This window comes from Primulina eburnea, chromosome 10 (assembly GCF_022965805.1).
Source record: "Primulina eburnea isolate SZY01 chromosome 10, ASM2296580v1, whole genome shotgun sequence".
NCBI classification, from domain to species: Eukaryota; Viridiplantae; Streptophyta; class Magnoliopsida; order Lamiales; family Gesneriaceae; genus Primulina; species Primulina eburnea.
Genome location: NC_133110.1, coordinates 4,558,433 through 4,573,900, shown reverse-complemented (window position 1 = coordinate 4,573,900; position 15,468 = coordinate 4,558,433). Strand labels below are relative to the sequence as shown.

General features: G+C 30.9%; 1 protein-coding gene across 2 annotated transcripts; it reads left to right on the top strand.

The window, feature by feature from the left end:
- The first annotated feature begins 533 nt into the window (after positions 1–533).
- On the top strand, positions 534–4,664 carry LOC140842672 (protein SMAX1-LIKE 4-like). 2 transcript variants are annotated; one of them, XM_073210732.1, is made up of 4 exons: positions 534–1,184; positions 1,278–2,023; positions 2,737–2,971; positions 3,051–4,664. In XM_073210732.1, the coding sequence occupies exons 1-4, from the start codon at positions 744–746 to the stop codon at positions 4,578–4,580; spliced, it is 2,952 nt and encodes a 983-aa protein (XP_073066833.1). In that variant the 5' UTR covers positions 534–743; the 3' UTR covers positions 4,581–4,664. The 2 variants fall into 2 exon arrangements, with proteins under 2 accessions (XP_073066833.1, XP_073066832.1); XM_073210731.1 differs by having other exon boundaries at positions 534–2,023.
- Positions 4,665–15,468: the final 10,804 nt, after the last annotated feature.

Genomic DNA, 15,468 nt, shown 5'->3' with positions numbered 1-15,468 from the left:
TAATCTTATACAAACGAATATTTCTTTATTTTACATATGTTAATTATGATTAATGTTTTATTATTAATAATTTTAAATAATAATATTCAACTTTATAGTTTAATTATATATTATAAATTAAATTAAATTATATATAATATGAATCGATATACGAAAATTATTTAAATTGAAAAATATGAATACAAATTCAAACATAATACATATACAACTTCAAATATAATAAAAATACAACATCAAACATTTGATTATTGATTATTTAGTTTGTTTATCTTCTAAATGTATTTTCCTTTCAATGATTGCATTTATATTTGAATTATGTGTTTCAAATTGCATTTGTATTTCAATTTATTTCTGAATTGTATTATTATTAATTTTTTGCATTTGAATTAAATTATATTAATTATAAGTCATTAAATCAAATTAGTCCTTTTAATTTAAATAAAGAAATAAATAAATAATTTAAAAATCAACAAATAGACCTATTCTATTTACACCCTATAAACTATTATCCTCAACGCATCACCTATTTATTCCCTTTGCAGGAAATATTACCATACCATTTCAAACACAACGTCCCATTTTTTCTCATCTCGCAGAAGAAGCGCACACACACACACTAACTAAGTGTTTCGGGGAGGGAATAGTTTGACAAGAAACAAGAACCAAGAAGCAGGTTTCGGCGAGAAGAGAGATTTCGCTTTTTTTTCCGGGGGGGTGTTTGGGGGTGGGGTGTGTTCTAAGTTATGCGTGCAGGAGTTTGCGCAGCTCAACAGACCCTCTCCGTAGAGGCTGCTTCCGTTTTGAAGCATTCTCTTAGCCTGGCACGGCGGCGTGGCCACGCTCAGGTCACACCACTGCATGTCGCCGCCACTTTGCTGAGCTCTAGAGCCAGTCCTCTCAGAAGGGCTTGCCTTAAATCTCAGCCTAACCAACCATCACATCCGCTTCAATGCAGAGCTCTAGAGCTGTGCTTCAATGTCGCACTTAATCGTCTTCCTGCCACCCCTGCTCCTCTTCTTCACGCGCAGCCTTCCTTGTCTAATGCCATTGTTGCTGCTCTTAAAAGGGCTCAAGCTCACCAGAGGAGAGGCTGTATTGAGCAGCAGCAGCAGTCACCGCCGCCGTTGATTGGTGTTAAAGTTGAGCTGGAACAACTTATTTTGTCAATCTTGGATGACCCTAGTGTGAGTAGGGTTATGAGGGAGGCTGGTTTCTCAAGTACTGCAGTGAAAAACAACATGGAGGAGTCTACTAATTCCGTTTCTTCTGTTTTTCAGTGCTACAACAATTCTGGTGGGATTTACTCAACTCCAAGTTCACCTCCAAATTATGATCAAAACCCTAATAGTTTCTGGCATTCCAATCTGATGTCTTACGTTTCTGAGAATAACCCATTGATCTTTTCACCTGATCAGAAGGGTATTTTAAGCAAGCCCGACGCAAATACTTCCTCTCTGAAGGAAGATATCAAGTTGGTTTTCGAGGTTTTGCTCAGAAAGAAGAGACGAAACACTGTAATAGTTGGAGACTCTTTCTCCATGAATGAAGCTCTTGTTGCAGAGCTAATGAATAAAGTAAAGAGAGGAGATGTGCCTGAGGAGTTAAAATCCGTGTACTTTGTTAAGTTTCAGTTCTCATCAGTGCCACTCCAGCTCATGAAAAGAGAAGAAGTGGACATGCATATTGATGATTTGAAAAGAAAGGTCGAATCTTCTGCGTCAAATGGCAGAGTTATAATCTACACTGGTGACTTGAAATGGACAGTTGAAGAACTGTTTTGTGGTGGTAAGGAAGCCACGGTTTATAGCCCTATTGATCACTTAGTTTCTGGGATAGCAAAGCTGCTTTCTTGGTATAATAATGACAGTTTAAACACAAGAGTTTGGTTAATGGCTACTGCAAGCTACCAGACTTATACGAAGTGTCAAATGAAGCAGCCTCCTTTGGATGTTCAATGGAGTTTGCAAGCTGTTTCTGTTCCTTCTGGTGGACTGGGGTTGAGTCTCAATGCTACTGCTACGATGTGAGTGCTCAAATTTCTTGATTTTCTAGAACTTGAAGGCAATGTTTTAATTCTCTTTCGGGATATTTATTTTCAGTTTAAAGATTTTATCTGGTAATTGGTGATTGATTTTTCACTAATTTGTGTGTATTGAATTAAGTTTTATACTATAGTAAATGGGTATTTTTAACCAAAGATGAAAACATAAATTATGAGAATGAGTTTCTGTTTTTGTTTACTGCGAGTAATTTTTCTTAGAAACCAACACAAATAATAGCAAAAGATTCTTGAAATATGCTTTTTATTAGAGAACTGACTATTTTTGGGTGGCTTTAAAGAGCTTTTTGTTTTATGTATTTGCCTTTTTCTTGTAAATATTTATTCATGGTCTGAAGATAATGAAATGCTGGTACATAGCAGTGTGAAAAAGTTCTGTTTTGAAGATGTACTATTTACTTTCTAACTTTGTTCGTCTCCTAGTGTCGATAAATCCGAACGCAAGTTAATGAAATTTAATGATTCTTTGGGTATGTTTCAAAAGTACTTCGAAGTTGTCAAAGTGTTGTCTGTTTGAATAAGATTACACATTTTTACCTTGCTATATTGTCTGCTTGATTTTAGTCAACTTTTTAAATAATATTTAGATCTTCATGACACAGAAAAACAACTATACATTGAAGTATTCTTTTTTCTTCAAATTTATCTTAATCACGTCCCTAATTTACATAATGCAGTGGGTTGGATTCAAGAATCGCCTTTAATGAAAATCCATCAAATGTGATGCACAAATGCCCATTTTTTGGCAAGGAAGAAGATCAAGATATCCTGAATTGCTGTCCAGAATGCACATCCAACTTTGAAAAAGAAGCCAGCCAGAACGATTCTTTTTCATTAAACAAAAAAACAGAGAAGGCTTCTGTCCAATTACCATATTGGCTCAAGCCACAAGGCATTGAAACATATGAGAAGGTACCTATTACATATATTTCTTCTAGCAAATGCTAAATTTGTGATTTATCATGGTTCATTTTCTCTTAATTTTCATCAGGAAGGTTTGCTTCAGCTTAGGAGAAAATATAACAGACACTGCCAGAATCAGCACGGCGGAAGCCAAAATCCAAATAATTCGAGTGCAAATTTGACAAACCAGAGCTTTCTTGGAAGAAATAACTTCAATACTTTAGCACATCCTTTTTGGCCAACTATGAACATCTTTGGTGATTCAGACACAATTTCATTTGGTTATTCTTCTGTCAAGGCTAATCAAATCGCCACCGCTCTGCCTCGATTCAGGAGGCAGCAGTCTTGCCATATCGAGTTTAGTTTTGAGAATGGGAATTCTAAATACCAATCCACCAAACCGAACTTGGATTCACTTAAGAGTATGGATGATAAGGAAGTAAAGATCACTCTCGCTCTTGGAAATTCCATGTTTGCTGCTTCACCAAATTCTGAGACAACTAAATTGAATGCTGAAATGTGTAAAACATTACGAGAAAATCTTCCATGGCAAAAGGAAATGATTCCTTCGATTCTACAGGCACTGATGGATCCTAAAGGAATGGACCAAGATAAATGGTTGCTAATTCAAGGAGACGATTTTATTGGAAAGAGACGACTGGCAGTTAGCATAGCAAAATCCATGTTGGGTTCTTCAGATTTGGTCTTCTGCATGAATATGAGGGAAAATACAAGAACATTGACTCAGAACTGTGAAATGCTCCACAAGGCACTCAAAGATCATGAAAAGATGGTAGTTCTTGTTGAAGATGTAGATTGTGCTGATCCTGAGTTTGTTAAGTTTCTTGATGATGGATTTGAGAGTGGAGACATGGGAAAATTGATGAAAAGAGAAGGAGATTCGGGAAGAAATATAATGGTCTTAACAACTAACGATTCCTTGAGTTTTAACAAGAAAAGGGATATCACAGATTCTGTCATCCAGTTGAAAATAGTTGTCAGCGGATCCAAAATGGATTCAGGGGTGGTATCTGTTCTTGATCATAAGCGTAAATCGGATTGGGATTCTCCGATCATGATCAAGAGCCGAAGGAACAGTGAAATTGAAGATGTCATCTCAAACGAGCTCGACCTCAATGTAAAAGTTGACGAGGATGAACAAGGAGAAGACAAGGCTGGAGACTTAAGCCCGGTTTCAAGTGATTTGACTCGTGAAATCACAACAGATCAACGGAATTCACCAAAGTTTCTTGGAAAGATAAACAACCGCTTCGTTTTCAATCGAAGCACGGATCAACAAAACCAAGCAAAGGATATGTTCTCGTCCATGTTCAAGAGATCTTTTCATGAGGCATGTGGGGGTAGAAACATAAGCAGTTTTAACGTCGATGAGATGGTGTTGGAAGAAGTTTTTCAAGGGTCTGGTTTTTATCTCAACAACTTGTTCGAACAATGGTTAAACAATGTTTTTCAAAGAAGTTTACACATGGTTGATACTTGGGAGAGGGGAAATATTAGAGTTAGGCTGTGTTTAGGAGGAGAGGGGGAATATTGTTCAAACGATGGATTCATGGGCACAAGTCTTCCCAATGGAATCCAAGTTTCTTTTATTGTTTAAAATAGCATGTGAGATGTTCATGTTCTTAGGTTTGTAATTATTGATCTTTTAATACAATGCATGGTTTGTTTTAATAGCACAGTTTCTATAACTATGATTGATATTGCCTTCTCAAAACAAGGATTTGTGGCTTTATTGTTCCAATTTTAATTGAACAAGCAAAATGCCAAGGTCTATATCATGAATGGCTACTGTTGATACTGTATTTTAAAGTTCCTTGAAACTGTAAACATATTTAATCTCAACGGAAAAGGCAAAATATAGTGCTACTTGATCTTACCAAGAACAACACTACAACATGCGATTGGTGCCTTGAAACTGGGACCTAAGTAGGTTTCTGATGATCAGATACAGTGCATTAGAAAGCAGATTGGAGATTAAGGAGGATGTGGAAGTCACTAGCCACAAAGTTTTCTTGAAGTCCCCTTTTGTAAACAATGTTATCCGCACCAGAATTGTAATATTCCAAAGACAAAGATAAACAAATAATCCAAAATGTGTGCACTTTTGACTTCCGCAAGTCACCATTCATATCTTGCAAATCATAAAGAATTCATGATTATACACTTCATAACTACAAGACAAAGGGACTTTCTACTTGAAATTATTGCATCTATTAATTTATGGGGTCATCAAGAATATAGGACATGATTACACCAAGCGGCGGGACGTGGGGTGTGTCTCAATTTGATGGAGAGATGTCATGATTGTAAAACTTGACAATAATCTGGATTTCTGTGGGTTCTCACTGCTTTTCATACTTCGAAGAAAAAAAAAATAGAATGGTAAGGAATGATTGTCACGCTGGTTTCCCCTCCTTCCTATTTGCAAAATCAGACCAATTGCACGTGGGCATTATAGACCAAGAGGCACCTAAACTCTTATTCAATCTCCGGCTCCATAAAAATTGAGAGTCTTGTTTTCTCCCGATATCGTACCCGGAAAGAGCTGGGAGCCGGATGTTCGAGCTTCCGAACATTCGAGATCAAGTCGGATGGAGAAAAGATATCCTGATAAATATTTTTTTAATCCTTTGAATCTCAATTTTTAAGTTCCGATGAACACGAGCACATAAAAAATATACATAACTATTAAAAATTAAATCATCTTCCTAATACATCGCAAATAAACTGAAACAACTTCTTGATTAAGAAAAGCAAATCCAAAACAAAAATTAACATACCGAATCATTTTCTCATCAAACCACCACACAACTTTCTCAAGCTCTATTTACCATCAATTAATATTTAAACAATCACATGTTAATTGTCCCACATCGGTTGGATAAATAATCTTGGAGTTGTATATATGGACTTGAACAATCATCTCCTTGAGCTAGCTTTTAGGTTGAGTTAGGTCCAAGTTTCAATTTAACACCACACAACAATATGTTCACTTCACTCTTCTACGTTGAAGCTGAATGAGAGAAAAGGTTTATATCCTCTCTATTCTATTTTGTTCAAGTTTATTTGAATTACTGTTAGCCTATTTCTGTATGAGTTTCGGCCCAATAATATTCTATTTAAAATTTTAATCTTCCAACCCAATGTGTTAATAATATTATAATATTTTTTTTAAAAAAATATTATTAATATAATAGGATCGGGGCGAGGATCTCATCGAGAATATATTATGTACCTGATATCCTTCTCCTGACATTGATCGGGATGAGAAAAATCACGATAATTCATGTTGGGAAAACGACAGATGGAGATATTTTCGGGACACGAATGAGATGAGATTTCGGATGGATATGGATTTGTAGAAATTTTGCCTTCCCTAATGGCACCATGGATTTCATTTGTTCTCGTCGGCTGAGTCTTCCCCTCCTATTTGTGAATTAAAAGAAGAAGAAAAATTATCATGTGTAGCAAAATAAATAAAGGAGCATTAATAAGCAAAACAAAATAAATATATACAGCACAATTCATATTACTTGAAATTATATAGTAGGAATATGATCAGAAGTTGCAACACCAAAATTGTGCTACCATTTCTGAAAGATGGAACGAAGCCCAAGCTAAAACTGCGTTTCAGTTCACTCACTCATTTCTCAATTATTACAGGGAGAAAAGCAGAAATGGAGGAGGAGCAAGCCCGGCCGAAACAACAAAGTTCGAGGCCCAACCTAAAGCCCAATTGAAGAGGTTGTGGCCTATATTTAAAACTAAATTTTAAAATAAAATCGCCGACTACCGAACGTATTGTTATTTTTCTTCAAATGCCAATTCTCAACTTGTCTTCTTCCAAGATATTATGCAAGTCTGGTAGAGGGATCTTATAAGTTTTGTATCCTATAACATATTTAAGTGGTTAAGACGTTAAAAAATCAGCAGCCTTGTTTGGTTTTATGTCGACTAGTATTTAACCAGTGCGATGCACGGAATGATATTATTAAACATTAGTAAAAATGAATAGATATTTAAATTGAAGAAAATAATATAATTATAAAAATAAAAATAAAAACTATTTTTTCGCTAATTTAAAAGACTTTCTTAAATACAACACATGTCGGTTAAATTTTTTGGCTAATAATCACTATCATATATCAAAATTTTAGATTGTGTTAGCCTAAGACAACCACCAACCTTAATATTTATTTAATTCTTTAATTTTCGAAAAGCTATATATTATTATTTTTTAACATGTGAAAAAAATATTTTAAAATTACATTCAATAAAATTAATGAGAAATACTTTTTTAAAAATTCAGTAATTTCGTCTAAATCCACATTCACAAACAATTTTGTGAAATAGAACGTGTTTGACATATTTGAATGAAAATAAAAATTGTTTCATCAATATCTATATCCAAATGAGTTGTTATTTTATATACAAAATCTCTTTATAATATACGCAACAACCTATTATTCCGAAAGAAAAATGAAACATGTGATCATAAGTAAATTATGTATAAATCCGAAAAGTTATTTTATTAAAATTTACTATGTGCATTCTAAAACAATGTCAATAAATTTTATAAGGTATCTTCTAATAAGATGCGTATTTTTTTTTAGAATTGTTTAATGCATTTTCATTATGGAACATTTTATACTATCATGTATCCATGAACTTTGTAATATAGAAGAAAATTATCACATTAGTAATACGTAATAATTAATTTTTTTACAAATAGAAGAATAATATTTTTTACTTCTCGATCATGAAATAAAGATTTCAGACTTAATGTCTCGTTGTTTTCATATGTAGGTAGTTAGTTAATAACAACGAACAAATCTAAATTTAAACATTACATCTTGGAAGGATTCAACTCATATATGATGCTCAAAAAGATGAGTTATTTCAGAATTCAATTTTAGAGTAGATAAATTTAGTAAGATAAATAGAATAAAATTGGTTTCTAATATAATATACAATATTGCATTATTTATAATTTAAAATTCAAATAAGACATCTCAATGAACAAAAATTATATATTGGATGCTTTTGACAGAATTATATCATACATTAGCTCTTTCAAATTATGGAAATCTCGAATTGCATGCATTGTGTGTCAAACATTTCTGATTATTGAGGGTAATATATATGTTTATTGAGAGTAATTTAATATCCTTTTGAAACTCTTTTGAATCTATCACTTTTAATTTTCTTGTGCTCTCTTATTTGAATTTTAAATAAGACAATTCAAGATATACAATATATATATGATTTTGGAAGAAAATTACAATGCATTAATTCTTTCAAATTAAGGTAATTTCGAAATAATATGCATTTGAGATAAAAAAAATTTATGATTATTAAATGATAATTTAATATCCATAGGAAAACCTTGTTATAGTGATAACTTTTAACACTCAATCAATTTTATTTTTAGAAAAATTAAATAAACTAATTAAATATTTTATTTCTTTTTTAGTAAGTAATTTGAGTAGGAAATTACTGAAAATAGCAAAATATATTTTTGAATAATTACTTCATGAGTGATACTGAACATTACAATCATTTGTATTTTAAATTTATTTATACAGTTCTTAATTAAATTTATTGATATAAACAATGCAAAAATTTTAATGTAGTTAAGTTTTCAATAGAGCTTAGTTTCAATTTGAATAAAAAAATAAAATACATATAATACATAAATTATATTTGAATTAATATAAAAATTAATTAAATTAAAAATTGAATTAAATGAATTGATATAATCAATGCAGACAATAATTGAAGCGGTCATTTATTGCAGTACACATATTCCAATATTCATGATATATCTTTCCTTTTTTAGAAATGATATTTTGGCGGGAACTTTCCAATTTTGGCAACAACTCTGCTTTTATATATATATAGATTTGCTGACCCAACTCGCCTATTTGGCTGGGCGGGGCTATCATATCAATTTTTAGTTATATTTGACAGCGTGGAGTAGACCAACCCAACTGACCGAACCCACTTCTCATTTTCCGAATTGACTCTTGAATCCAAGGCATGAATAACAAGTTTCAACATTTAACACCCAAGAAAAGAGCTGTGAGAAGGCATAAAAAGTCAAACTTTTCGACTCCAAAAACATGTCCAAATTCATGGGAATGATGAGACATAATTCTAGGACCAAAATAAATGAGTTTATTTATAAACTTTTATATAAAACCAAACTGAGTTTATACTTTACAAATAAGTTTTTCATACATACATTTTTTCCAATAATATAATTAATGATTCTCTATAATATTTTTATGTTAACAAATACACTCATATGAGATGAACGAAGGTGAAAATAAATCGACACTTTCAAATACAAATTTAGATTATTCAGGTAATCCAATATTAATATGAAATTTGCGCTCAAATTATTTTGTTTCGGTTTTGTATGTGCGAATTTCATTATTTTTCATGGTACGTTTAAATTTGTTTAATAAAACATGTATCTTAAATTTAAACAGAACGATGTGAGTTTGGATTCAAACTCTAAAGATTAAATTGGAGATAGAAATGTTAGAGTAGATGTCATGTAAGTCAATAGTTGATTAAGAAATTTATGGAGCAGTCTTCATTTAATATAATTTACATTTCATGGTTTTGTTTTACTTTATCTGTATACATAACAATCGACATAGATAAAGACCTTGATTATACTTTAATATAAATGAATCATACATCGATCTTGAAACTCATTTGTATACATCGTATATTTTAAATTCGTTTCTAGTCGATCTAACCGCCTAAGAACAAAGATAAATGTCGTTTAAGCTTGAGACTAGCGTCTGCGATGTAGTATAACATGTTTCATGGTAAGGGCATAGAGATGTCCAATTATGCAGATCATTTGATGATTGTATCGAAATACCCTCCCTTGGACTTTCCAATTGGTTATCATTAATCGAGAGAAAAAAGTCATTGGTTATGACTGTACATCATTAGTCCTTATGACCCGGGACGACACTGAGGCTCTACATACTAGGATTATTCTTTGACTCGTTTACCGATTCCACGATGGTCAAAAGATGATGAGGTTGTGTGTAATTGCAACATGTGTAGAAGCTAGTGCATTATAGTCAGGAATTCACTACTTACCTATGGTGTGGATATCCTATGTGATATAACGAAATAGTAGTGCATAAAATCTCAAACAGAGTGTAAGATGTACTTTAGGGACAATGGGTCTCTAATTGTATATGCAATATCACTATGAATATTTCATGAGTGTATCACATAGCTATTGAATCCAATATGCAATCCTTGATGAACTAATAATTGCAGATTCGATCTGGATATATGAGATTAAATGACAGTACTGTATGTTAATCATAACTGATTGGTTCTTGCAGGCACTATCAGTGATACCTAAGGAATCATGGGGCAATGCTACTAGATTCTCTTACCATGATTTGATTGATTTAATAAAAAAAAAGATTTCTGACATTCTCATGATCAAATGTTGATGCATTGAATGAAGCAAATTAGAGAAAACCTGAATAAAAGAAAATGTCCTGAATCGCAGAGACTTGTGAGCCCACAGCTAGCTGTATCCCTGAACTACTGAGGGTCTCATAAGTACTGGATCATTTGTTCCCGTGGAGACAATAAATTCAAGGAGTTGATTTTATATAAAATTATGAGATAGTAAATTCAAGAAATTGAATTTATGATAATTAAAATTTGGAGAGAATAAATTCAATGAGTTGAATTTATGAAAAGTGAGAGTTTAAAATATTAAAGTCAAACATTAAGTTTATAAAAGATTAAATTAAATGGAGTGAGAAGTATGTATAATAGGTTTGTAGAAGTATAAATTCAACATATTAAATAATTAAAATTCTTAGTGGACTTTAATATAATAAATAATTAAACTAGTTTGACAAGTCAAATTAATTAACTAACTCATTAAGTTTAAGTAATAAACTCTAAACTTATAATTAAAGAAACTATGTTAAGAATTCGATTTTAAGTAAGAAATCCATAAACCCTAGCCTCCACTACATGCAAAATTCGAAAATGGCTCTCAAAAGCTCTCCAAAATTTCAGCCACCTCCGACAACTTTTGGGCTTGAATTGTTAAATGATTTTTGATCTCCAACAATAAAAACTACTCTAAATTTTCTAGTGTAATTTAGAGGAGGAACAAATATTCTAGTCGCAGAAGAATAAATTGTCCTTTCTATTAGGTGTGATAATTTTAATTTTATGATAAAATACACTAAAAATGATTTAATTTCTCTCAATTTATAAATGATTTTTATAAATCTATGTCAGTATGTAGAAATTAAAATCAAATAAATATTTTTATTTATTTTTATATATTATATAATATGATAATTATATAAATGAATTCGAGATAATTATATAAATAATTTTTATAAATATCAATATAATTATTAGTATCACTCGACTAACCTTAAAAATTGATATTTGGCTTGAATTAAGGACTCAATTATCATATTATATAATATATAAAATTAAGTAAGAATAAATAAATCATGCAAGCACTATCGACGCATAAACAGATAAAAAATATGAACTCAAGCAACAACTTTGAAATTATAAAATTTATTATGATAAGGTTAATTTTGTCATTACAATCTAATATATAAATTTAATCACTCTTATTAAAATAATACCAAACATTAATATAATATCTTATATCTTATTTATCTTTAACTTATCATTTTATTATATATCACATGTTTATCCTATCACGTGTACCAAACTATGCCTAAAGATAAATTCATAAACACCCTATGAATATTTTGTTATTGATTAAACAATACGAGTGTCCAAAGACGTTATATAAATGTCAAAATAAAAATTTTAGAACTCTTGCTATCTTTTAAACACGAGAAAAAGGATTTCCCAACAAGAAAAAATATTTCGTATTATGCTTTCGAGCACTCGTATAAAATTGTGAATGAAATATTAAAATAAATAATCAAATATATCATGTCGCAAAGTTATATCAGAACTGATGATTTATATTTCATCCTATGTCAATTTCTAAAATTTAAAATAAGCTCTCAAATCTAGATCCAAATATAAATGCACACCACTTCAAGCTTTTTTTCTTTAAAAAAGAAACAATTGGACCTCGGATGTTTAAATTGATAGAATAAATGAAATATAAGCGTTTAATCAATGATCAAAAATTCGTTTCCTCGAGCGAGTTATATCCTTGTCACAAGACATAACCTTAACCAGTCCCTTACATGCATGTTAGCCCGACCCCCAATTCAGCTAGTTTTATTACAACCGTCGCTAATACAACGACGGTTTATCAGAAACCGTCGCTATGTGTAATATAAAACCGTCGTCAAACCACCGTTTTTTTGTAGTGAAAGGCAATGCGCAGAGATTCCTCAGAGATCCCTATCCTCCTTATATATCCTGTAGTGACCATGGACAGTAGAGATCCTCTTCTCCTTATATCTTTTACTATTTATTAAGTTTAAGCATATTAAAATAACTGTTTTTGGTGTCTTTGGTCTGTTTTTTGGTTTCCCTATTTGCCTCTATTTGATATCAAAATACTTTTTTGGTTTTTTTTTTAAATTTCAAAACACTTGTGGTTTTATTTTTTTTTATACAAATTATTCAAATAGCACTTTAGTACCTCGATAATTTGTCAAATTTCATTTTAGTCCCTAAATAATTATAAAAAAAATTGTACACACACGCACCGCGTGTGCAGAGTAGCTAGTATACATTAATGCCGTGGATCATAGACTGATTCAATATAAATCTCAACTTATACTAATGTATTATTACTAGTCATGAAAGTTGGTCCAAACTCCAACGTGATCCGTAACCCATGCCTTAGTCTATAAACCTACGACTCATACCAATAGTACTGATGTATGGACATAAACTGAGGCTCGTGTTACTACCCACGATCTTTACATATACACATACCATTATTTGCACAGAAAAACTAGCATTCGGTGGAAAGAAATCAAAACCCTTTTCGTCAAAAAATATAGCAAACCACAATTCTTTCCCTTCTGAAAATCGAAGAGATTGTGAGTATGTGTTTTCTGGGCTGCGACGAGGAGGATGCGGAGGTGGAGCGGCAGCAGGCGCCGAGATCGTGCCCCTACTACGGCAGAAAGGTTCATGCAATCTACGTCCGGGGCCAATTCCGAATATGTTTTTCCCCATTTGCTTTAGATTCAAACGCAAGTAAGGATACAAATGAATCAAAACGTTTGTGAGCTATTCGAAGCTCGATTCGAAAAAAGCTCGTTTAATGATGTTCATTAAGATAAACAGATCAAGCTCGAGCTTTACAATATTCGGCTCGTTAGCTTGTGAACATGCTTGTTGGTAAGTTCACGAGTACCTCTTATATAAAAAAATAATAGTTTTGATATTTGATATTTTGCACATTACTTATTAAATATATAGAAAAATCTTTTATTTTATTTATTATAATAAATTTATAAATTTTAATAAGAATGTTATATTTTTCTTTAAATATATAATTTACTTTTAAATTAATTTAATGAAAATTCAAATGTATAATTCATATTTATCATGCTCACTATGGCTTATATTAAATTTTCCATCGCTATGGAGTAAAATATTTTTAGGTTTGATGAAATTTTACGGACTTTATTTTTTGAAATTACCCTATTAAGATTTTAGAACAATAATGCAAAGAAACACAAAAACCCATTTAGACATCATGAATCAATTTTAACTTTAATACATAAAATATTACTTTTACGTAGGAGTAAATAATATTTTTTATTTTAAAAAAATATTATTTTTTATTATATATATTAATCTGTCAAAATATAAATTTATGAGATCACAAACGGAAATCACATGATTTACTCATTTATAATTTAATTAACAATAATTCATAATATATATACACGATTAAATTACAGTTGGACCCCTAAAAAATAAACTCGAAAAGGAGTTGTCGATATTGAATTTTAGCAAACAAAGCCAAGCTTTGCAATTGTAGATCAATCATTTATCTTTCGGGTCAATAATTACTTCTATCATACAAAATTTCTATTTATTTATTTATCCTTTCCTTTTCACGTCCATATCCATATAAATTCCATTCAAAGTCAAATTACTTCTAGTATGCAAAATTTATTTATTTATGTATTTATTTATTGAGTGAGTCTCATGTGAGACCGTCTCACGGATCTTAATCTGTGAGACGGGTCAATCCTACCCATATTCACAATAAAAAGTAATACTCTTAGCATAAAAAGTAATAATTTTTCGTGGATGATCCAAATAGGAGAACCGTCTCACAAATACGACCCGTGAGATCGTCTCACACAAGTTTTTGCTTTATTTATTTATATTTTGAAACACTTTCTATCATATGATATTATTATTTCTTTTATTTGTTGATTTGAATGCGAAACTGTGCAAATATTTTATCAATAAATGAATTATCTAAAAAAAGAAATACGGAAATTTATGTGACGAACTGAGGGATCAGTTAGGATACGATCATTTAAAATAATATGGATATTTGGTATGAGTATGGGTACGTACGTATCATTTTACGTATGTAAATACAAATTTGTACACTTTTTCGTCGAACTTTAAAAAAGAATACTTCCAATTCTAAATTTAAAGCAGTAAGCGTTACAGAACTCCAAGGGACAATCTTAGATTTTCCATGAATTATTATTGCTAATGCATTCTTGAAATATATAAGATTTTAAAAAGTATGTAATTGGATAATTAGTATCATATCATCTCATAAAATGTAAAACACAGATAAATATACTGTAAAACAAAAAAAAAAATTATTTAGAACACATTGTGAAAAAAATGCTTTTGAAAAAAGAATATAAAACAAGATATAATTGAAATTTTTATTTTGGGAACCAAAAACCATATTGTTAAAATAAAACAATAAATTGCCCAAAAAACTTAGAAAAGCCAAATGTCATAGTTTATAATAAACCCAAAACTTATAGAATATGCCAATTTTTTTTTAAAAAAAAATTATAGAATACGCTTTCATAAATAAAATTTGGAAATAATTTTCAAATTCCAGACACAGAGTCAAGTTTCATCACTAAACACTAGCTCGAAAGGGCTGCGAAAGGCGTAGTCAAACGATCAACAAAGTACAAACTCCAAAACAAGTCCAAATTCAATGTCATTTAAAAATTCAAGTTGAAAATTATTTTTTTGATCATTTAGCTTGCATGTATTTTCATTTTCTGTCAATTTTCGATCAATTTATAGTCATGCGATCTATTAATTTGCATTTTTTGTCTTAATTTTTGTCATTTTTCATTATAGTTATGACGTGACATGTCTGACGTCATTTTAGTATTTTTCGATCAGACGATATCATATTCAATATTTTTTTTGAAAAAAAAAATTGTAATTTAGTGGATTAAAATCATAACTAATTAAGGGATCACAAGATCAATAATAAAATACATTTATCGGGAAAG

Bases quoted from the DNA above. Each gene is read 5' to 3' on its own strand.
- LOC140842672 (XM_073210731.1), top strand. From the start codon at position 744: ATGCGTGCAGGAGTTTGCGCAGCTCAACAGACCCTCTCCGTAGAGGCT. The intron at 2,024-2,736 runs GTGAGTGCTCAA...TACATAATGCAG, and splicing joins CTCAATGCTACTGCTACGAT to TGGGTTGGATTCAAGAATCG. The intron at 2,972-3,050 runs GTACCTATTACA...AATTTTCATCAG, and splicing joins GCATTGAAACATATGAGAAG to GAAGGTTTGCTTCAGCTTAG.